Source organism: Styela clava, chromosome 5 (assembly GCF_964204865.1).
Source record: "Styela clava chromosome 5, kaStyClav1.hap1.2, whole genome shotgun sequence".
Taxonomy (NCBI): domain Eukaryota; kingdom Metazoa; phylum Chordata; class Ascidiacea; order Stolidobranchia; family Styelidae; genus Styela; species Styela clava.
Window position 1 is genome coordinate 23116907 of NC_135254.1, and position 23780 is coordinate 23140686.

Below are 23780 nucleotides of genomic sequence, written 5' to 3' on the forward strand. Positions count from 1 at the left end.
ATTACATAAAATGCAAATTTCTGCTCTGGTGATCACATTCCCCATAAGAGCTAATGTTAAAAAAATATTTTTTTACATCACTTATTTTTTTGCGTGTAGGATGGGTTTTTAATGAATAAGGTCTATTCTGATATGATTTGATTTGTCCACTTGCTGAGTAGCACTATTAATTCGATCAGCTCGACTACATCTCAATTACTCTGCTCTTTTTAGCCTATTCCCAAAAGAAGAGCCTATTTCTTTTACAGCAAAAGTCCCAATGAATTGGGATTTTAAATTTATTTTATCTCTGGTCATTTATACAATAATTTATAAATCTTGTAGATCAAGAGTTGCCTGAGTTTGTTGTTTTCTCATCCAGCATGCAGACATTGTTTTCCCTTCGCAATGCACTCTGCTTGGGAGAAAATATCATTAGCGCTGACATTATTAATATTTGCTGATTAACAGAAAGGTACTTGCCCTTGCTTGATTTATTGCTCTGGTTTTTGATTGCACTTTGGAAAGATTTCGAAGCATCTGTTGATCTCTTTTGTGTCACAATTGCCAATGGTCTTTTCAAGTTCATTAGTGTGTGAAGCGATGTTCACATACTTACTAATGAAATTTTATCATGCGTACCACCTTACTTGCCTATGAAGAATGAAACTGCTACTAGGTTGTATACATTGCAAAATTGTTACCCTTTGCATCAGATACTAGTACTCTTGATAAAAATAACTTTTAGTTAGTTTACATATGGGTTATATCAACAAAAATAAGGACCTATGAAACTGAAATGTATAAAAATAATATGTGTTTATTTTAAAAAGCAAATGTATTCAATTAAATTTGTCATTACATATTGATTAGTTTTTTAAGTTTAGTCTTTTCATGGTTTGCTATTTCTGTGAATATCAGTTGTGTATAGAAGCTGTTTTGTCTAGTGGATTGTCTTGCACATGTAATATTAATAGGCTTATTAAAGTCTAGTCTGGTTAAATATCAAATACTTATTCTTCGACTAAATACTTCTGTTTTGGGAAAAATTTGCCAGTTTTTTTAGATTAAGATGCCAGGATAAAAAGTGTTTCATGACTCTTGTGTGAAAATGTACTAAGCATAAGTATGGATTGCTTGGAATAGCTCATTTCATGGAATAATGAGCATATTTGTAAGATTGCATTAGATCTTATAGTCTGCTTTTTAGACAAAAAATATAGCTTTATCAAAGACTAAAATAGGATGGAAATTTTCTAATTGATCCTAATACTATGATTATAGAATAACTGGGAGAAGACTGATAAAAGATTTAAGAATAAGTTAAATAAGATTTTTTTATGTTGTCTGGCAATCCATTGTGATGGAGTGGCTTGATGTTTTTATTGTATTATTAATAACGAATGTTTGAAAATCTAGTAACTAGTTGGTACAATATTATTGAATGCTCTTCTTTGTTGGATTTTTCCATTCACAATGCTTTCTATTTAAAATATTACACTTATATGAGGGTTTATTTTTTTTACGGTATTAATTAATATTTGCATATGTTATTCAGGATTCAGTGACTAAACCAGATTCAAAATAAGTATTGTTAAGCCTTTTTGATAACCTTCCTGTTTTGAGGTCTAACTTGATACTTGGTATTCAGCCCAGCTTCATAAACAAGCCAGAATGCCCTTCCTTTCTGTCATATATAATCATGTTGCTATCATCTACCGTGCACTATGACAACTCGTTGGTCATTCCGAATTCGTACATTGTCGCATGATGGAGGAACCCTGAAACGTACAAATGCTTTGAAGACATGGGTAATCATCTGAAGTTTTAAGTACTTTGTAATTATGGTCAAGTTTTTTCTCCATCATCTGCACCAGGCCTGCCCAACCTTTTTCGTCTCGCGGGCCACTTTCACATGACAAAATTCGTTGCGGGCCGCAAACGTTTGTACCAAACATTAATACCAGCTAAGTCCTGATTTTGGTGTAGGTAATTTACATAATACGTAAAAGGCAAGTTTACATAAAATCAATCAATTTATTAATTGCTCTCTGGTTACTGAGTAGGGCTGGCAAATTATTCGAATATCAAGTCGAATATTAGAATAGCAATTTACTATTCGAATATCTGGTAACGCGGGGCGTGGACATGACACTTGCGTTTTTGACGACCACACGAGAACATACACATCACGTCGAGATTGATTGTTATATTTGCGTTATAGTGTTTTTATTCATTCATTTTTCAGTAGCTATGATACTGACTCAATGTTTAAATGAGCATAATGTGCGTCAATGTCGTGGGAATATCAAGTTTAAGTGGGCCGTTTCGTAAAATTTGAAACATCTACCGTATACAAGTATTTAACGAAGTAACATTACAAAGATTTCTGCATGAATAGTCCATATATACTGATTTGTGACCAATATGCAGCAATGCCATTAAGTCAATTTCATCAGAATTATTGACGGATACGCAGTGACGACATTTCCGAAATCTTATTTAACCCAAAAATTAATTAAATAAAAACAAACAAACATAAAAGGACAACAAGTCTAGGGACCAGTACCAAAGATATTGTTGACTTCTAATTTTACGTTGTCGATAAATACGATCAAAGCAGACACGTAAGAAAATAATCAAAACGAAATTAATTTGCAAATTTAGACTCAAATTCATTCCTATAATTGCACTCAGCATTCGTCCTCAATGATCGCACAATATCTTTCGAGTTCGTCGAACAGAACGCTCAGTTTTGTAAGAAATAAAAACAACGTGGATGTCCACAGGGTGCAAGCCTTGAGACATACGTAATAACAAGAACCGGCATTTGAATGTAGATAGATGGCACGAGTATTTGCCCCAAAATCACGAAACATAATTTAGCCTATATATTTTATATTTAACATAGTAAAAACAGTCTGCTTACAAACTTCATAGGGCGGGCCGTGGGTTGGGCAGCCTTGATCTGCACCATTTGTATTGTTCTAACGTGAAGCCTAACTGTTACAGTTATGATGAACTGCATGAATTATTGTATGAATATCGTCAGAGATCAGGTTTTTGTGATTGTTGAAACAGTATTATGTTAAAAAATTACCATTGTTTAGTTTTATTACATACCTAAGTGGATAAATTGTAGACATTTGTCAGGTTGCCCAAAGAGGAGTGGCCTTACTTCATACCTTAGCCAGCCATTTATTCCCATTTTTTCATTATTAATTAACATGTTGTTAAAGGTCTATTATTCATATATGAAAAATATCCCTGTTTTACATTTAGCATAGAAACATGACAATCTTCTTGCAGTAACTTGCAACCTATATTTTTGATCCAATTAAAGAGTCCAGCTGCACACTAACACAAATGTATTTCTGTAACGTTTCGTCCGACCAGAGTCAGACTTCTTCAGACAAGCAGTTTACAACAATTGTTGATTGTTGTAAACTGCTTGTCTGAGGAAGTCTGACTCTGGTCGGACGAAACGTTACAGAAATACATTTGTGTTAGTGTGCAGCTGGACTCTTTAATTGAATAGAATAGTCATCTTTATTCCAGCTACAGTATCCTTGCAGTATACGCATACGGATCCACTAGCATAAAGGCATAGAGAAAAGTTAGGAAGTTAGTCTCGCGCAACCCAACTCAAATCTATATTTTTGAGTTGGCATTTATTTTCCTTATTAACGCCATCAGTGGGTGGAGTGAATTAATATCAACACATACCGGTAGTATAAATACTCTTCTGCTCGTCGTCGAGAGTTTTTAACAATATAATATCATATTTCCTATAGTGCAAGATGCTAATTTCCCACGCTGTCCTATTGTATCTATGTATTAATTACCGGTAAATCCAAAATTTCAATAGAGATTGTCATATGGTTGCTGGTACAAATTTCAGAACTTTTTCATGCACTATAAGTACTATACTATCAAGAAAGATACATTTTTACTCAATATGCAGGTGTTCTAATCGTGGTGTATAATATAAAATCAGGAAAATACTATGAGAACCCAACCTGGAATTATTAGTATCACAACTTTTCCTGGATGAAGTGGGTTTATATTTCGTCTGTCATATCAATATAATTATTTTCCAATATATCAAATGGATTGTGCAACCCAGCAATTATGATGCCATCTTCCAATAGATCTTTTTTTGATGACGTCTTCAAGGCAATAGATGAAATATACCAATTTAGAGTTTAGTATTCATAGGTGTTTACAATGTTTTAATGTTAGATTTTATCAAATATTAGCCTATTTAATAATGGCTAATTTCGATTAAAAATTATTGTATGTATGACCATAAACAAAGAGGAGCTTTAAAATTCGTTACATGTGATATAGTAGATTCTTATACGTATGCCAGCAATATTGGGGATCATTTCTATACTCATTATTAACATTCTTTCAAAATTTGTTTTCGATGTACGTTGGATAAGATATTTGATATTTAAAATAAATTAATGACGCCACTATTTAAATGTGAATGAATATATCGTAAGTGTACATAAAGATCTTTTCAATATTATGTTGTTATTAGAATTCATTTTCATGTTCTTGTTGTTACTGTATGAAAAATCGCTTTTCTCATCAATTACTGGACCAATTGCTTTGAAATTTTCAGTGGTTAAAGATTTCGTTTCTCACAGGAAGACTATTATTTTTTTATCATTTCAAAAATTTCTATTAAAATCATTTTTGTGTAGGTTGCCGTCATCAAAAATTGCGTACCTTGTGGCGGTTCCGCTTTTGCGTTAGCCGTGGAGGCTGTCGAACCGATAGTCTACTGTGACACATTCTTTGTTTTGGCCTTTGTGTTCATATATTTGGCCATCGCCATCTTGTCCTCTGGATAATTCATTCCCACATAAAATACTGCATATGAACATTTTGCTGGTAGTGTCGTTGAACTTTCACCTGGAGCATATCAAAATTATAATGAAGAAGCCTTGGGATTTATTATTAGTTGAATAAATGGTTGAATAACATAAGAATATTCAATTTCAGCTTGGTGAGCGTACTGCTACTCCTCGTAGATACAGTGCAAGTACGTTCGGAGATATGGCGGATGACAATGATGTAGATTTGTCGGATACTCGTTTCCAGAAAGGAATCGAAGAAGTGAAGGATGATATTCGAAAAGAAATTCGGAAAGAGTTAAAACTAAAAGAAGGGGCGGAAAACTTGAAAAAGGTGTGTTTTCAATATTCTGAATATTACTCGCATATATTTGAATTCAACAATGCACAAAGCAAATTTATTTACTGCAATATAGTTCTCTTTTTAAAAAAGTTGCTACTTTCGAGTATACTATTATTAATCATATTGGTACCATCATGGTACACCCACTACGGGAGTACCACCTAATTTTCATGCTAATGGTATGAATTCTTGAATTATAAAATGTTTAATTTTTAATTTTTTTTTGTATTTTTCTACATCTGCATTCAATCATTAATTATTGATGTTGAAGGTTAGCAGTGTTTCAAATGTTATTAGTTACAAAGTATTTTGTAGGATAGTTGTTTTATAAAGAATGTTATAGTTCTAATAAAATATGGAATCAAACTACAGTATTGGGCACCTTCCCTTCCATTGTTTTTAGTAATAAGGCATTCGATATTTATTTATTACGCAATAAAGTTAGTTTGTTCCTTTGAGGCTATTTCATCATTAGCGTGCACTCTGATATATTTGTAACTCTATCTTGTGCTCACAGAAGATTTTTCACTTTCCAAATGATTTCGATTCAAATGACTTTGTAATATAATATAGATGGCATTTTGGCCACCACTAGATGTGTTCAGTCCAATGATTAACTAATCAATCGTCCTGTTTGAACTGCAATTTCTAAAAATAGAAATTTTGTTGTGGAAACATGGAATAGGGAATGACATGTGTGTTCTGTCATTTGTATTGTTTGTTATTTGTGACATGGATGGCCCTTGTTAGATTTTTTAAGTTTTAATCGAATGACTGTGATATTGACTGATTCCTTTTTTGTGGAATGATAATTATATGTCTTTAACATAAATTATAAATTAATGGTATATGAAAACAATTCCAATTTTGTGTGCCATATCCTGAAAACATATATCACAATAGAGTGTAGGATCTTAAATATTTTTAAATTTAGTAATCTTGGCATTGGTTTGTGATGAATCCATGTTCAATATGCATGAAAATCATACGACATATGCCCTAATATTTACCTCATTTCTCATTTTTTTTAACCAGGGATGGGATTCTGGTTTGAAATGACAATCACAATATATTTAAGCTGTGGCCATCTTCGAACTTATGGTCAATGAGGTTTTTTAGTATGCCCACTAGCCACTATCATCAAACATCAGCCCAAATGCAGTTTCCAGAGGGCTCAAAACTGTGATATAATGGTTTTAAATTTCAAAATCAAACTTCAATCTTTGAAATACACAGATTTAACTTGGAACTTCTAAATTGATATTAGAAATTAAATTTTAATTTTGAAAAATTACACTGGAAACGGTGGAATACCAAACCATATGGATATTCAATTCTGGCAACTTTGGTTGGGCATTTTTGGCAATTTACTACAGCTATAATCAGCTTGGCAATATTTTTAATTTAATAATTTATCCAATAATTTTTCAATTTACTTTTACTGTTCACTCCCATTTATAAAATCGATCAATTCGGCAGTGGCAAACATAAATTTATTAATATGGTGTGGCAAGTAATTTTTATTTATTTATTTAGTTTTTTTAACTACCTGTATATAATTTTTCATGTTCTTCTTTCTTTAAAATTTCGGTATGGCTGTGTGCGTGTGAGCGTGTGTGAAATATTTCCATTATTTTAGGTGAGTGAACACGTACCACTTCTTCTTGGTAAAACCTCCCATCTTGTATACATTCTGTACGCTTTAAAATAAACCATGTCTAAGGTTTTGTTTGCTCTCCTGATTTCATAATCATTTTTTATTTATTTATTTTTACCAATCATTTTATTGTTATGCTGATCATGGAGTCGAAATAAACTTATACTTATATACTATACTTAATTTTCCATGATTAGGTTACAAACTTCAAATTGTTTGTCAAAGTTTTCATTAGTAATTCATTCTAGTAATCTAGGAATAAATATCACCACAGTGTTCACTATTAGCGCACTTTTTTAGGGACTGCGAAATAGCACTTTTTTCCGATTTTGAAAGGAAAAATTTCAAAATTGAAAAATATGTTCATGTGAGTCTTATTAAGTTGTCAAATAAGTAACATACCAGTACTTTTGTAACTCAATTCTGTATATCATAACGATATTTACCGGAATTCTAACCTATGAGATGCAGACATAGAAGATAAAGCTCTTGCATTAACCTCAAAATTCTTGTTAATAATATGATTATTATACAAGCACGCGTATTCCGCTTCTCCCGCAAAACGCTCCGACAGCGTAATCGCGGTGAGTTAATTTGAACGAGAGTGTGGTCATGTGACATCCACGAATTGCCACAAAATGAAACGATTTTCTGGTGCAAGTTTGACGGGCCTTTGTTCCCCTCTGGATTTAGAAAGTTCTGAAACCCGACACGACATTATTTAGTAATATAATGTACGCTTATGCAATTATTTTTTGAATTAGAAGAAACTTTGCAAAATCATCAAATTCACAAAACACATATCATATGCCTTATTAATAACAGCCATTGCATTGTAACCAGGAATGTTAAAATCACGTGGCATTTTTCGGAATTTTGCGACATTGCATCCATTTCTCATTGATATGCGAGGTTATGATATTAATGTCCAGAATATTTGTGACCGTAACACAATTAAAACCGACAGACTTTTGCCATTACGATATCTTATCTTTATTATTTAGCGCTGATAATGATAAATAAGAATGTGTAATTGTTGATTGCAATTCCGGAGGCGTATTTTCCTTTCTCTCCATGAAACAGACATGAAACGAATTTTACCGCCGTCGTGGGTGCATAAAAGGAGAGAAGGGTTATAAGTTAATTTAAGGACGTACTTTTCCCGACTCGATCACTTTTATGAATACGAATCACAGCGCATTGAAAAGACAAATAGAATTTAATAACATTAATTTACAATGATTTACGGGTAAGAACTAACCTAGGGTTATCGCTAACAGGTAGAAACGATAAATGTAAAAAAAGAAATTCCCTTGCTTTTTGTGTCCTAATTTTGCACAGAGCGTGTCAGCACCGTTTTTGTAAATTTAGAAACGTCGAACCATGCAAATAATGTATTTATGGAAATTTCTCGAGATATCGGGAAAACATCCTTTTATTTCAACCACCTAGAAATGCCATTATTGCCGATTCATTCACGAGTTTAATATCAGAGTTTTAACTCAAATCTGAGTTACGTGAATACTCGACACTGAGTATTCAAGAGATTACCAATTAGCGGAGTTTTAAAATATTATTTTTTTTACGAAAGTTACACGGACACGATCTAAAATGAAAAGCATAGAAATACCGCCTCACAAATAGAAACTATCCGCCTCACAAATATCGCATCCCGGGGACAGTAATGGTAATATTGTTCGCCTAAAAAATTGCTCATAAACTGTGATACAAATCCTACACAGAAGATAAAAATCAGAATAAAATTAAATTGTGTTGTGAATGCACTCCGTAATAGTGGTCTTTAACATCTTCGCCGATGTGAACTCACAATTCTGTCCGAAATATAATATATTTTTCTCGCAACTAATCACACCGTGCATGTAAATAATCATTAAATGGCAATAAAAAATCAACTTCATTAACAATAAATTCCAAGTAATAGTTCCACATTTCATGCATTTGATCGGCGCTACATGCGAGCGCGTTTTTGTACATACAAACCATTATGAGCAATGTTCCCTCTAATTTTTTGTAATATGTGTGCGCAGAAATTTTTGTGTGTGCGCACTTTTTTTGAAATGACTAATATTTGTGCAAAAACCAATGAAAAATTTTGGCGTTCTAACCGGGTGATAAGTGGGCCAACAACAAACTTTCTCAACCTGCCAACCGAGAACATTGTTACATTACATCGAAATACGCCTGTGCGCAGTAAATCAATGCGTGTGCGCAGCCTCTGAAAGCTGTGTGCGCGCGAACACGCGCACACCTTAGAGGGAACACTGATTATGAGGCTACTGATATCTGCATGTTATAGTTCTCTCTAAAATTAATTTTCGCGATTTTTAGTGTTTTATTTCTGAATGCGGATACCTGCTGACTACGGATAAATGGTCGATGTTTAAAATAGGACTTGCAAAATATTCACCAACACCGACAGGCAAAGAAAGGTGTGCTATATGTAACTGGAATTTCGCTGTGAACGACCATACCTTTTAGTTTATTAAACGCATTATGTCGTCGTGAAACACACTTTAGGTGCAATGTTTTAATTTCAATTTTCGAGAATCATCCTCGTTGTATTTCGTGTTCCCTCGCAAATTCTGCTGCCTATATATGATGTTTTCTACCCGATTTTAACTAACTCGCACGCAAATCAAGGCATGCCGACATTTTAAAAAATTGCTTGTCTTTGCGTAAACTCTGAAATAGTATAACATTAATGTAAACGAGAAATTAGGCTAAAAGCTAGTTTACGATCACGAAACGGGGAAAGATTTTAGAAGTGATCTTGTGTAATATTTAGTTGAAAAATTTTGAAGGGAAAGTACCGTAGGTTAACTTATCTCTTAAAACAGCGGGTGGTGTCTATCAAAATGATATTGCTTAATATATCGGAGAAGGAGTGAAAGTAGGTTAACCTATCTCGTAAAGCGGGAGATGACTTTCAAAGTAATATTGTGCAATATTTTGGAGAAAAAGGTTTGAAGGGAATGTAGGTTAACCCTTTTTTTTCAACAACACAACAATCGATAAAGAATGAAAAAGGGAGCCGGAGAAACATGACGTCAAACAATCTTATAAAACTGGAAGAGGAGGGACTACTTTCAAGCGTATTCTATCGGACGAGGAAGCGTGGTATACTAAAACAAGAATAATACCAACCTGATACCTTAACAATATTCAGTCCATATTTTTTAAATATCTATGGTATCCTGAATACCTAGAGAGTATCGCTCGGAAAACGTTGCTCCTTCCCGTGAGAAAGGGCGGAATAAGTATGATAGATATTAAACTAAAATCTCATGCATGTCTTTTCCAAAAACTGACCACAATACTTAGCATAAATGCCCCAACCGAATTCTGGCACTTCGAGGCGCTATATACTCTCGGCGCGATAATAAGAATCTTCGACAAGTCGCTATACAACAACTCGGCACCCCATGCACTCCAAATTGACCAGCACTGGCAGCATATCCTGAATATTGGTTATATTATGGACCTTGGCCAATCCGAAAGGGAAGGAGCAACCTTGCGCTTTCTTTACGATAGGTTGAAAGAAAAGTCTTATGAATTCGACCGAACAGAAATATGTGAATGGCCAAAAATACACTTAGCAGATGACCGACTAAAGCAACACTTTTCAAATGCCGAACGGCAAACGTCATATAGGATTAAGAGAGATGGGTACCTCTTTGGCCACAGGAAGTGGAGGTTTGGTATATTACGAAACAACGAAAACTCTCACTTACTGAAATTGAACTACAAATTCTGTAGAGAAAACCCGGATACCACTCCCCACATCTTTCTGAGGTGCCCTCAATATCTAAAGCTTCATAACTCAGTTAGCCAAACACTGGAAATTATAACAGGCCACAAATTACCATTAAGTCGGCAACAAATATTCGACAACACTTTTGAAGATAAATACCAACTTGTTGTACTCAAAATTTTCTCTGTACTAAAAAATCTGAAGTCATCCAACTAAAAATTGAATTAGACAGGCAAAATAGATATGGAACCGTCTGCGATATAGAAAGTGTATATCAAAGAGTAATATTAAAATTTACTCAATATATGGACAACATAATACTTACGCTTGGATCAGCCCAAATATTTAAACTCAGGTCAGACTGGAAAACTCTACTACTTCAGAACAGAGTAGCGACTTAGCCCCCCATAATAACTGCATCCCCGCCCCCCACAAACGGGAGCGTAAAACTGCTAATACCATCACAACCCCTACGGAAATGATGAAAAGGTAGCTTCACGGTGGATGTCATGCTGTGTGCGCGCTACACGTCTTCACACAGTATGTACGGAAGCCAGGGCAGCGGAAGTTGAGCTATGCATGGCATTAACGGAAGCCCTGGGCTAACGTCATGCTATCTGGCAAATAGCATGTACAGAAGCTCGGGGTCGAAGTTTTTACCGTGCAATGCATAGCATATACGGAAGCTCCCAGATATGTATGACGGTCGTGTACCCCGCGACATGACTACGAAGCGTTAGTACCGATGTGACTCGGATATGACGTGTCTTTGAGACACTGATCCGAGACCAGAAAACTCTGATCCGTAAAAAAGAAAAAAAAAAAAAAAAGCGTGGTATACTAAAGCGATAGCGCCCAGATTTGACCTACCTACGAGGATGGAAAAAGTTTTACATAGATTTATTATGATAAAATAGGCTTAGCTTAGAATATGAATCATCGCATGGTGCGTTAGTGCGCAATCAATTTGTGGTAGATTAATTACAATTCCACTTCCTAATATTACGTTAAGCCAATTTTACCCGTATTTATGAACGAGGCATTTACCACTTTACTTTCTTAGAAATTACCTTAGTAGGCATGGCAGAGAAAAAGAAACAACGACATGATATTTTAGAGCTTGACGTTGACGCTTGGCCGGAGAAATGGGAAAGAGAGTTTCCATATATTATACACGATAAGAAAACAGGAACCGCAATCTGCACGTATGTTACTTACATTTCTGAGTTCATTATAAGAAAATTAGACAATATGGACCTTTGATCGAAGAATTCACAAACAAGGAGGCAGTAGTGATGGAATGGCAGAATCTTCGTCATGATCTGCATATTCTCCAATTACCGGCTATGGAGAACGTAAGTTCTAATCGGTAGCTACCATTTGTATTTATTTGTCGTATGCTTCTGATCTCTCATCCAACACACACGCACTTGGCTTCGAAGCATATGAAACCTAATTTAATATATGCAAATAAATTACAGGTATGCAAGTACTTAGCGGCAGCGCCCGAGTACCCAGGCTTTCAAGTGCTGGACAAAGTCCTCGGGGGCCGAACGAGGGTTTTCTTCAATAAACATAATTAAGACGAAACACAGGTAAAAATTATTATAACAATTTTGAAAGTATGAGAATTTGAGAAAACTTCTTACTTACTTATTTAGAAAATAGGACTATATTTGATATTGATGAATACCACTTTTGTAGGAATAGGCTTAGCAGCAGACACCTAACAATGCTTCTGAGATGTGGCGGGGAGACATCCATAAAAGCAGACAAAGCGGAATCATTCTTCATGGATGTCTTGCAACATTGGAAAGATTCCAAGCTACGTCGCCACGAACGGGCTGCAGAAGCCACGCCATCCATTTTTATTCGTTCGCTTTTGTATTTTTATTTGTGAATAAAACAAATGTGTGAACTGTGCTATTTTGTTACTTGATATCGAAGCCTTGTAACTTTCTCTCGTTGAAAACAAGGGTTGACCCCCGAGATATTTGGTGCGCCACTCATGCAAAATGTATGTTATGATTTGAGAAAAATACCGTCGTTACTTTTTAAATAACAAATTGATAATTATCCGATTGGTTCTGGCTCCGCCTGCAAATCCTTTTATGCACAGACCTCATGTGGAAACACCATGTAACAGTTATCTGAAACAGCGAAACATTAATGTAATCCTAAGGCGAAGTTTGGTATCGATCTATGGCCAGCAGTAACACGAATGTGCAAGGCTTTGCTGGTCATTCGAGCAATTGACTCCGAGCAATTGACTCCGGTGGTTGATTGCAGGAAAGTTTCGTTCATGACAGGTGTGCTAAGCAGGTGTCCTTTCGTTAGTGATGAATTTGCTTCAAATCGCGACAGGTGTGCTTAGCAGGTGTCTTTCCTTGCCGATGAATTCTCTTGTTTTAATCAAGATTTAAAGGAACAGAGAAACTCTTTTTAATTCGTGAAATTCACAGAATGAGCGCTGTTTCCAGTATTTATGTCTGAAATGAGTTATAACAAAAGCTAGGGCACCTAACTTGTTAAAATCGAAAAAAGCACTTTGTTGTTAAAATCGAAAAAAAGCACTTTCGCACTTTTTTTTTCGACTGCGAAGCACTTTCGCACTCATACTTTCCTCAGAGTTAACACTGTATCACCATCCATATATTATGATAATTTAAAATATGCGAAATGTTTTTTCTTCTATCAGGCAACCACAGACAAGAAACAACTTGCCAATGTTGAAAACCTTTTGAAGAAATCCAACAGAAAATTAGAAGAACTTCAACAAGAAATGAATGAACTTGATGCTTATCAGATTGCTAAGTCGGGAGATGGAACAGATGAAGCCAGAGGTATATTTATATATACTATATTTTCATATAAATTTCCATTGTTCAAATAGTTTGATATTCTATAACAAGGGAGCAATGATCAAATATATGGATAATTAAGGTTGAGCATCGGTACTGGTGTGGTAATGTCTTAGCGCGCTGAAATTGAACAGATCGGCAGACAAGCTTTACTGAATAAATGTGTTCTCCTTTATTTAGAATGAAAAGCAAAATTTTTGGTGAAATAGCAGGTCGGTTGCATAGGACTCGAGGAAATTAAAAAAAAAATAAAAGCAATAAAAACCTCCATCTTCATTATTAAGAACTGAAAATTTGAAATCGAATCACCTCTGAAATCATCCATTTTTCAACTTTGTATTAACTGCTGCATATAAGACATTCTGAATACATTTTTCATTTGAAAAATCACTGTGCTGAGCAGAATACTATAATATTATAGGCTAGTATAGTGGAATTCACATAAATAAAGATCAGTACTTCTTATTGTTTAGGTTCCACTACCAGCGTTAAACTTATGTCACAAATTTTCAAATATTTTGAAATGACCAAATATACATTTATCATAATGTTATATAGTAGCTATATTATTACATCATGACAGATGCACTTGGGTAAAATTCAGTTCAGGAAAATGGAAGTTCTTTTTTATATGATCAATATTTGACTTCCTTCTCTCATTAAAATTTCGGGATAATTTTGTTAATCTTATTGATTTTTGGATAGGATAATGTAATGGCTGCCTGGAAGAACGTTAATATAATTTCCATTCAAATTTACTTGCATTGTCTTGAAAGTTAGCGTTCATTGATTATTCATTACAAAAGTTTTAAAAATGAATTTTGCTAAAACTACTGATCGTTTAGGAAATTGTGGATTATTTATAGTGTATATCTTGAGTATTATTGTCCATTATAGAAAAAACTTTGTTTTGAAAAACAGTATGGAAGACTTAAGTATTGGTTGTTGTTTAACACTGCTATAACACCTAAACGCCTTATTACGTTTCTATATTTTTAAGTCACAACTAATGCAGGAAATGTGCAATAGCATGACGTATATTCAATATTACTATCTAGATGACACAATATTGAATTGCAGAAATTATATATATCTGTCAAGTCATACATATATAATATTTGGTATTGGTGATTTTCCGCTGATGTTCTTTGTTTGCATTCATTGCAGTTTTAATTGCAATATATAAATAAGCGATATATATTGTCTGCAAACAAATTGTTATATTGCAGCATAATCTTATATTTTCAATATTGTTTTGTTACCGGGCAAGTTTAATTAAAGCTAAAGATTCAAGTATTGTTAAACCTTTTTTAAATGATAGTTCAGAATTCTCTATGAACTAAACAGTTTGGACATATATAGTTGCAAGAAATTCTTGGCTGGCTTACACTTTAATAAGAGTGTGATTAATTCGTTGGCCTCAAATTGCCATAAGAAACAGCAAATAAAATATTTTTAGCAGGAAAAACTGGAATTTTTAAAACAAATTTTCATAATGGATTACTATGATAATGAACTGTTCATTTTCCAACATTCTGAGAAGTTTAGATCTTATTATTAAAAATAAACATTCAGTTTGTCACTTTCTTTTGTGTGATTTCATTTTAATTGTATTTTATAGCAAACCCAAGAGTTGCAGCACTCGAAAAACAGCTCAGAATTGAGACGAAAGTGAAAGAAGGAGCAGAAAAACTTTTACAATCGTTTAATATGGGACATAGTAAAGTGAGAGTTATTTGTTATTCGTTATTATTTATTGGAGACCTATATAAAAATGAGTTGGATCCTAGATACATACTGGTATTCATCTGGTATTCTTTCTCTTTTCCATCAATGTTGTAAATCGATGAATACTAGCTGGTTTACATATAATTACCAGTATATTCATTCACTGGGAATGAATTAGAAATTTCATCTGGATTATTTTTCAAGATTCGTGGTGAAAAAAGTTTTTTCAATATTTAATTACTTCGACATAGACATCCCCTTTAAAAAAAATTCAACCTTCAAAGAAAACACACTGCCCTCTGTAACATTATTTGTTACTGTTATTGTCGTGGAATGGAGAATTGGTACCCAAAGAATTCTTCAAATATGTCTGAAGTACCAAATTTGCAGTGCATTCAACCCTAGAAAATGTGTAAATATAAAAAAAAAACTTAGATTTAAAGTCAAACTTCCTAAAACAGATTTTTTCATAATTACTTCTATTGCTAGATATTTTCGATTCATACTTTGGCATATCTAATATTTTCATTCATTTCACATAGTATTTTCATCAATTTTTATTTTTGTGAACCAGGATAGAAAGATGATTGCTACAGCCGAACAAATGCTAGCTGAGAGTAAAACCAAAATTGAAGTTATCAGAATGCAAATATTAAAAACAGCAGCTGCTCACGAAAACAATAAAAGAAAATCACTAATGCCTACTGAAGAAGAAGAACCTAAAGGTACAGTGGAACATTACTATTTAGTTGTAATAGTAAAAGTTTCTTTTCAATAAAAACATTTTTTAATTGGATATTGGATGGTTTAAGTAGACAGAGAACAAAGCATTTGTGTTTACAAAAGTGTTGTCAAACACTTGTGCTATCATCATGAATTTTGATCTTCCATGGTTCAACTTAAAATGCTTCTTTATTTACACAATTAGTGATGTCAAGCCACAGGTTTTAAACTTTCTAACTGTAGTTGATTTGATTAATCTGTGACTTACCGTTTTGATTCCATTCATGCCATGTGTTAATGGAGTGTGACAATATCATAGTGGAAATCGAAATTAATTAGCGTGAGACGAGACCAACTGCTACTACCTGTCTTTCTGTGCCGTTGCTCTTCTCTTTCCTATGCGTATTATGCATTGATGCTGTAGCTAGAATATAGATGACTATTCTAATTCTAACTGATTCAAAAGTCTTGTCGCACACTAACATGAATGTATTTCTTTGACACTTAATAATAATCGTAATGAAATATATCTGAGGAAGTTTGACTTCGGTAAGACATAACCTTTGAAAAGTCATGTTACTATGTGGCAAAATATTTGATCACATACAATAATAAAATTGCTCGTAAGTAAATATGACCCACTATAACCTTTTTGTTCTCTACTTTTTAATTGGAAAAACCACTTTCAAGCTTGATAGATTATATGCTAGAATTCTACTAATAGAATTTAGAGTTTTAATAATAAAAAAATATAATGATGAATTTTATATTACAGAACGCAAATCAAAACGCGAACTTGAACCGAACTTGCCTAGTACGCCAATCAGTGATCCATTGTCTCTACGTATTGCTATGTTGAGGCATCATATCAAAATTGAAACAGCAATCATGGAAGGCTCAAGAAACGTTCTACGAATAATGAGTAGCCAGTCACAGAAAAACGTAGATAAACATGCACTTTTTGAAGTAAGTTGAAGCAGACATGTTTTTATACAAGTAGTTTGTGGTTTCTGCTAACCACGGGTGTTCAAATTCATATAATTTACTATTCTGAATACATTTTAAAGTAATGTTCCCTAATACGGAATATTCAATATCTTTTAAATTGCGCCACGCTCGACAGAGAAATTAACAGAAAAATATTAAATTTAGTAATGCTGCAGGGTAGTTAAAATAAACAATTTTTTATTGATTATCAAGTTCTAAGTGAAGTGAAATTCATTTATTGTCCGGCCATCAGATCAAATGCTAAAAATTATAAATTCTTAATGAATGAAATCTCCAAAATCAATTTTAAAATCAGGAATTACCCTATCGAATATAACCAATTTTGTATGTTTCTGAATTTATGATCGACATAATTGCAGATTGAAATCAATCCAATCGATGGTTGCTTAATTTTCCATGTTACAAAATTAATTGTTTCTGAATAATATATTGCTTTATTTGTTATAAAATAACCAGGGCTTTTTTAATCATTTGTCAACAAATAAAAGATAATCCTATTTCTTTTATTTTTATATGATCATTTAAATATAAATATTCATATATTGATAGTAATATCATATTCAAAGGCACAAATCAAACTTCAAGAATCGTCGCAAAAGCTTGACTTGCTTAAATTGTCACTCGAGCAGAGGACGGCTGAACTTCCTCCCGAGAGTAAACAAAGGAAAGAACTGGAGCAGGAGATCAACTCAATTTCTCCTGTTCATCATCATTCACATACATCAAAATCTTCTTCAAGGGATAGTGCCAATGGGAGTCTCGTTAATACTTATTCTACAATGCCCAAACCAGTTGCTCTTACAGGTATATATCCTACACTTTTTTGTTTTGGATTTGAAAAATGACATACTGTTGGTGTTACATCCATGGCCAATTTGTTGGCACAAACACTGCATTGTACTGTGGTCAAGGTTCCCTTTAAGGTGCCCAACAGCGCCATTGTGCAGTACCAGACAATCTGTGCAATAAAATCTCATTCTTGCGCACCTGTAATATTAAGTTTTCAAAGCGTGCCTCCCCATACTTTCTAACACCTGTCTAGAATGTCTATATATATCTGTTTTTCGCGAGTATTTTCGTTACCACTATTCATTGTGATGTCACACACGTGTCTGTTACGTCGAGGTACCTGGATTTCTCATGAATCATCTGGAGCTCTTGAGAGCTCTTTTAAGCCAAGCTTACAATGCCAGCGAGAGGCCGGTGCCCGCGGTCCAGCAATAAACATGAACAAAGTGTATAAACATTAGAAAATCATGAAAACAAGAAAAGGCTTTTCGAGTTAAATGTGTAGGCCTACGTACTTTGTTCGCATTCTGATAACATATTATTGTTGGTACAGTACTTTGCTCAGCCTTGATATATACATGCTCACTAAAACAAACAATTGTGCATTTTAATATTTTCTGACTGCGGTGCAGTCATATTTGATGTTTATGCCAACTGTAAACAAGTATAAGAGTCACGAATTTACATACATGAAATTGAAAATCAATAATCATCCGAAATTGTGATCAAATTGTTAAAGTTAAAAAAATTTAAAAAAAAAAGGATTTGTTTATTATCGTTTTAAAATTCTTAGCTTAGCCAGTATCATCTGGTCAAAATGAGGTAAATGATGGAGTATTAAAACATATGACTTGATGAAATAAAGCATCAGCTCCATCCCACCATAATACAAAGAAACTCACTAGGTCAAAAAAGTAAAAAAAAGGCTCAACCTGTTAGAAAGAGGTATTTGAGGCCCTGCTATTTTCAAATAGGCTGTGTTTCTTTATACTAGCTTCTTGGAGATATCTCATTGTATTATCCAAAATTTGGTTAGTCACGGTTTGTTTTTAGACTATGAAGCCAAAGCAACATCCCATGGGCTGCATTTATTTTTTTTACTTTAACATTCTTCGAAAGTTATCCAGGCTTTTTTTACAGGAAAATTGGAAGTGCGAATTGTCGGTTGTCAAGATCTTTTAGAAAACGTACCTGGTAGATCCAGAACAACATCAGTTCAACTTCCTGGTGGAAATCCAGATAATAAGGGAACATTTTTGAGAGGTGCAAGTAAAAGTTTCCATGGAAGATCTAGCAGTAATAAATATACAATCAAACCTGACGATATTTCAAGTAAGTGACTACAATTGAATAAATTGGTTCAGTCTGGAGAAAAGCCAAACCTGAGAGGAAGTGTGATGAGACAAAATAATAATAATATTGCTTGGTGAAACTTTCAGTTAGAGTAATTTCCTAGTGGTTACTACTTTGGTTCTAGCTATTTTTCGTCTTAGGCTTCAGGATCAAACCCATCCTTCCGACCACGTTAGTTTTTTGTATCTGATATTTCAGAGGCGTATACCCAATGGGAATTTCCCTGTTATCGTATTCAATATGGATATTTTGAAATGTTTTGCTGGAAAATAGTATTTGATTATTGAATTCTTCCTGGCAAAATACTAAATCTTACAAATTGTAATCTTGACATCTCTAACTTTGTAAGTAAATTTAAATTTTCACTTCACTTCAAACTTCATCTACAGGTGAAATAATTGCTGTTTTGAAACTGGATAATCAAATGTTCTGTGAAACTACATGGAAACCAATTAGTCAACAATGTTGGGACGGCAGATTCGTAACAGATTTAGACAGAGTGAGATGTGTTTCTGAGCTTATTTCTTTTTTTCCATAGTTTTTTCAATGAGAAATCCATTCAATGCACTGTTTTCCTGTCAGAATTATAGATAGTATATCTCTGACTGACGAAGTGGAGACCACATGTCAAAAAGCGCGCTGAAACTTGGGCTAGGAGTGATTTTCATCTCCTGTAACATGTCATGTGAGTGGTTGTATCTTTGCAGGGCTGGAAAGCTGGTTTGAAAGCACAATGGCTTCAGCTCCTGTTCCAGAGTGTCATTTTTTTAAAGTGGATCTGGGGCCTCGGCTACATAGCCATTGAACTTTTTAGGTGTGACCACTACCATAAATATCAGCCCAAATGCAGTTCATGGAAGCAGGACTCAAACTGTGAGGATTTAAGGATTTCAAATGTTAAAATCAAAATTTTGAACTTGGTAATTTAGAAAAAAAAATTTGAACTGAAAAGGATAATTTTTTTTATTTGTATTAGTAAATTAAAAGTGTGAAAATATAATTAGGAGTTGAAGCCACTAAAATTTTAGTTAGCAGTACCTCCGCCTCGTATGGTAAGCTTGGGTCCAGCCCCATCAAAGTGGCAGTTCCCCAGCCAAGATCCGTGTATCTGCCTCTGGACTCGTATCCGTACCCATGTACTAGGTTGGATCTTAGCGTTTACAATAGTCAGCCATATCTCCTTTGTGTTTTCTATTTGTAAATTCATGTATAGAATGATTGTCTATTTTGACTTTAACATTTTGTTCAGGCTAGAGAAATGGAAATTTCTGTATATTGGAAAGACTGGAGAGCCATGGCCGCAATTAAATTTTTAAGATTGGAAGACTTTTTGGATAACGAACGACATGGGATGGCACTTCATTTAGAACCTCAAGGAATCCTGTTTGCTGAGGTATTTTACTTGTCAATTATTGGTTTATTCTTTATAAAGTATCGGAATTTGCAATTATTTGTTCATGCAGTAAAATCTTACAATATGTTATGGTAATTCTCAGAATTTGGCATTTTTGCCTGCCTGAGTTCTGTTGGAATTAATCCTATGATGAATAGAATCTCTCTGTGTTACGTTCTAGGTTTCAAGTTTTCATATGTGGACACATCCCAAGTAATATCAATAATTTAATATCAATAATTGAATTTATATAAATTGCTTCCACCCACCTTAAAATTGCATGCAGGCACAAGGTCTAACATAGTGCAACATTTGCTGTTGGTTCAATAATGAACCTTGAATATCTTCAAAAACTTGATCTGCTCTAGTCATAGAAACCTAAATACTTGAACTCGGACTGAGCATCAAAGAGATTGAAGTTGGGACTCTAATAACAACATCTTGGACATTTCTATCCACTATTTAGTGAATTTTTAATAATAAAACTTTGAAAATCATGATGTTTCATTTTGAAAAATTTATTTTTTATTGACAGGTAACATTCAGCAATCCTAAGATAGAAAGGAAACCAAAACTGCAAAGACAGAAAATATTCAGGAATAAAGGTATATTCTTATGTGATCGAAACTTTATATTATACTAAATATTTCTTTTCAATATATAGGTACTAGAATTGAGTACAGTACTCATTATAAGTTTGATAATCTTTTCACTCATGAATTGTGTATTTTCGGTCATCTGTGATGGCGCATTAATAACTAAAATACGTTCTTGCATACAACTTTATTGAATGCATTTACATAAACGATTTATTTATGATCACCAAAATAAATTCATGATCACATAAGATATTTTTATCTGTAAAACTTCTATATTAATAAGCCACTGAAATTGTTATTGTATCGAAATGGAGCTTCATTTATTTATGATGATTGCAGAAAATAAAATGTTCTTCAAATTGTTATGGATTTATCTAGATTTCTTAGTTGAGTATGTCCTAAATAATATAAAAAGAAAAAAATTTCAAGATAAATTCTTAACAGTTGCCTGTTTTTGGTTTCACCATCATGTTTACTCATAGTAAGCATTGATGAAAAAATTCTGCTTTATTTGCTTTACATTCTAAAATAATAGTTTTGATTTCCAAATACTGAATTCATTCTAAACTGTTCTAGTATCAAAAAAGGTTCAGAAATTATTGGTAGAGCTCGACCGATATCACTTTTTGAAGCCGATATCGATATATCGGCCAACTGGTGGCCGATAACCGATATCGCTATGCTGATATTAATATAAATCATATTTTGAGCCACGCTTTTATGATGCACCTTGTGAGTCTGTAGTTTCATTTTGATATTTATTAGGATGGCAGTAAGACTTTGATTTAACTAACACCAGTTAATGCTTGAACAAATGTTATTCTGTTACTTTTCCTGCTACTTCAATATCAGTCTAGCTATTTCCAGGAAAAAGAATTGTTAATCTGACGTTTTTTATATAACTATGGGCATATGTTAAGGGTTTTAAAAAATTATAAATTGATATATTTTAAAGTGAATCGTGATAATGATAAATTCCTTCGATAGTGTGATAGCACATGTGCAGGTACATGTGAAATTTTTAATAACTTTGTTTCCAGAGACTCTCAATACCTTATTTAGTCAATAATAATGAATTAAGTTTTTATTTTGTAATTTTCAGCAAAATGATAAACAACCAGCAATATAGACAAAACTGTTACCCCAGAAATTCAAAATTGAATTTGGGGAGGTCACAAATTCGGAACTGACATTATTGCTTCGAGCTACCTGTACCATGTTTCTATGATTACTAACTCACCAGCTTCCAATCGATTCTATTTATAGAACCATCCTTTAATGCCATTACTAAATTTGCCTTTTTCTCATTGTGTACTCTCTCAAAAACGTCACTTATTAAAACGTCATTGTTACTCTAGATAATAACTTTTCAGTTATGATCATGCATGAAATGGCTAATCATAAGACACCGGGAATTTGGAGAGACACCTTTATAACGCAAAATGAAAGCGAGAGAAATATTGGGAAGCCGCAGCCCGGCGCTTGCCGAGTATGGCCGATATGATATATCGGCAAACACGCAATATCGGTCGAGCTCTAACTATTGGATTCACTTACATATTTCTTTCAGCAACAATCTCATGTCTCAAAGTGGTTAAGTTTAGTGTAAAAGTATTTGTGAAAAAAATTTTTGATAAAATTGGTTTTCTGAACAGAATGTTTGATATAACTTAATATGGAATGAATGCTTTGTTAATTATCAAATTTGGAATAAATGAAATAAAATGAAAATGTCATGAAAATAATCAATGTAAACAAATATTAGAATAGTAGTAGTTTTAAATATCAATTTTTCTATACAAACATTAATTTTCAGTCTCGATATTGTGACTCTTTGCCTATGGTACTTGTTTGCGTACTCTTGTAGTGCGTGTACCAGGTTAGGGTTGGGCCATACTTTTATTCCGAAAGCCCTTTTTTGAGTGCTTAAAGAGTCTTTCTACACACCTATACAAAGTTATTCCTGTAATGTTTCATTTGGCTGAGTTTGACAATTGACATCATCACTATCAATAGGTTTACCTTGCTCAATCTTTCTTACCACTTATTCCTATATAGGTAAAAGCTTTTTACGTGCTAAACAAATGAATATAAATATTGCAACATGGGGAAGATTGATGAAGCGAGCTATACCTCAAGCATGTAACACACCAAGTACATTCAGTCCACAAGAAGGTTCCCAGGTTCGGGGTCGTCCTGTGTTGGTTGATGTCGATCGATTTGGGCAAACAGATACACCAGGGAAAAGGTAGAATTCTTGTATGTCTAAAACACCGATTTACAAAATACTAAACATTTGAAATTGGAATATTCGTAAAGCTTTTATTAAATGTGGAAAAACCTATCAAGTTTCATGATTTTGTTGTCTTCGTTTTAACAAGACATTTGAGGGATCTATTAAATCGCTTTGACTACTGTAATTGTTGCTTCGACATGGCAATAGAAGCTAGTGCCCTATTTTCCAAATTCCCAGGGTCCTGAAATGAGGTCAAAGTTCGGAATTCGAACGCTAAGAGTATCAGTTAAATTTAAAGCTGAAACGGAAATTAGCTTTGCAAACTCTTCATATCCTATTTTATCATACTGGAGAAGTCTTTTAGGTCTATAATTGCTTACCCTATTCGCTTTAACACATTGGTCTGGGTTAGATTATACTAGTTTAAGACTTCTGATCACTGGATCAGAATATTAAGGTTCATTCTGTTAATAA

The 23780-nt window shown here is 33.7% G+C and overlaps 1 protein-coding gene across 2 annotated transcripts in view; it reads left to right on the forward strand.

The window, feature by feature from the left end:
• The window catches only part of LOC120345127 (serine/threonine-protein kinase N2-like), a 51770-nt gene that overhangs the window by 10568 nt on the left and 17422 nt on the right, over positions 1 to 23780 (forward strand). Inside the window, exons 1-12 of one of the 2 annotated variants that reach the window (XM_039414535.2) lie at positions 1626 to 1790; positions 4993 to 5178; positions 13315 to 13459; positions 15099 to 15202; positions 15780 to 15930; positions 16704 to 16894; positions 17503 to 17740; positions 18866 to 19057; positions 19468 to 19577; positions 20328 to 20471; positions 21007 to 21076; positions 23129 to 23318. In XM_039414535.2, coding sequence (XP_039270469.2) covers positions 1707 to 1790; positions 4993 to 5178; positions 13315 to 13459; positions 15099 to 15202; positions 15780 to 15930; positions 16704 to 16894; positions 17503 to 17740; positions 18866 to 19057; positions 19468 to 19577; positions 20328 to 20471; positions 21007 to 21076; positions 23129 to 23318 — 1805 coding nt within the window. In that variant the 5' untranslated portion in view covers positions 1626 to 1706. Of the gene's footprint in view, positions 1 to 1625; positions 1791 to 4992; positions 5179 to 13314; positions 13460 to 15098; positions 15203 to 15779; positions 15931 to 16703; positions 16895 to 17502; positions 17741 to 18865; positions 19058 to 19467; positions 19578 to 20327; positions 20472 to 21006; positions 21077 to 23128; positions 23319 to 23780 lie in introns of those variants that run through there. The other variant, XM_039414537.2, reaches the window with a different exon arrangement.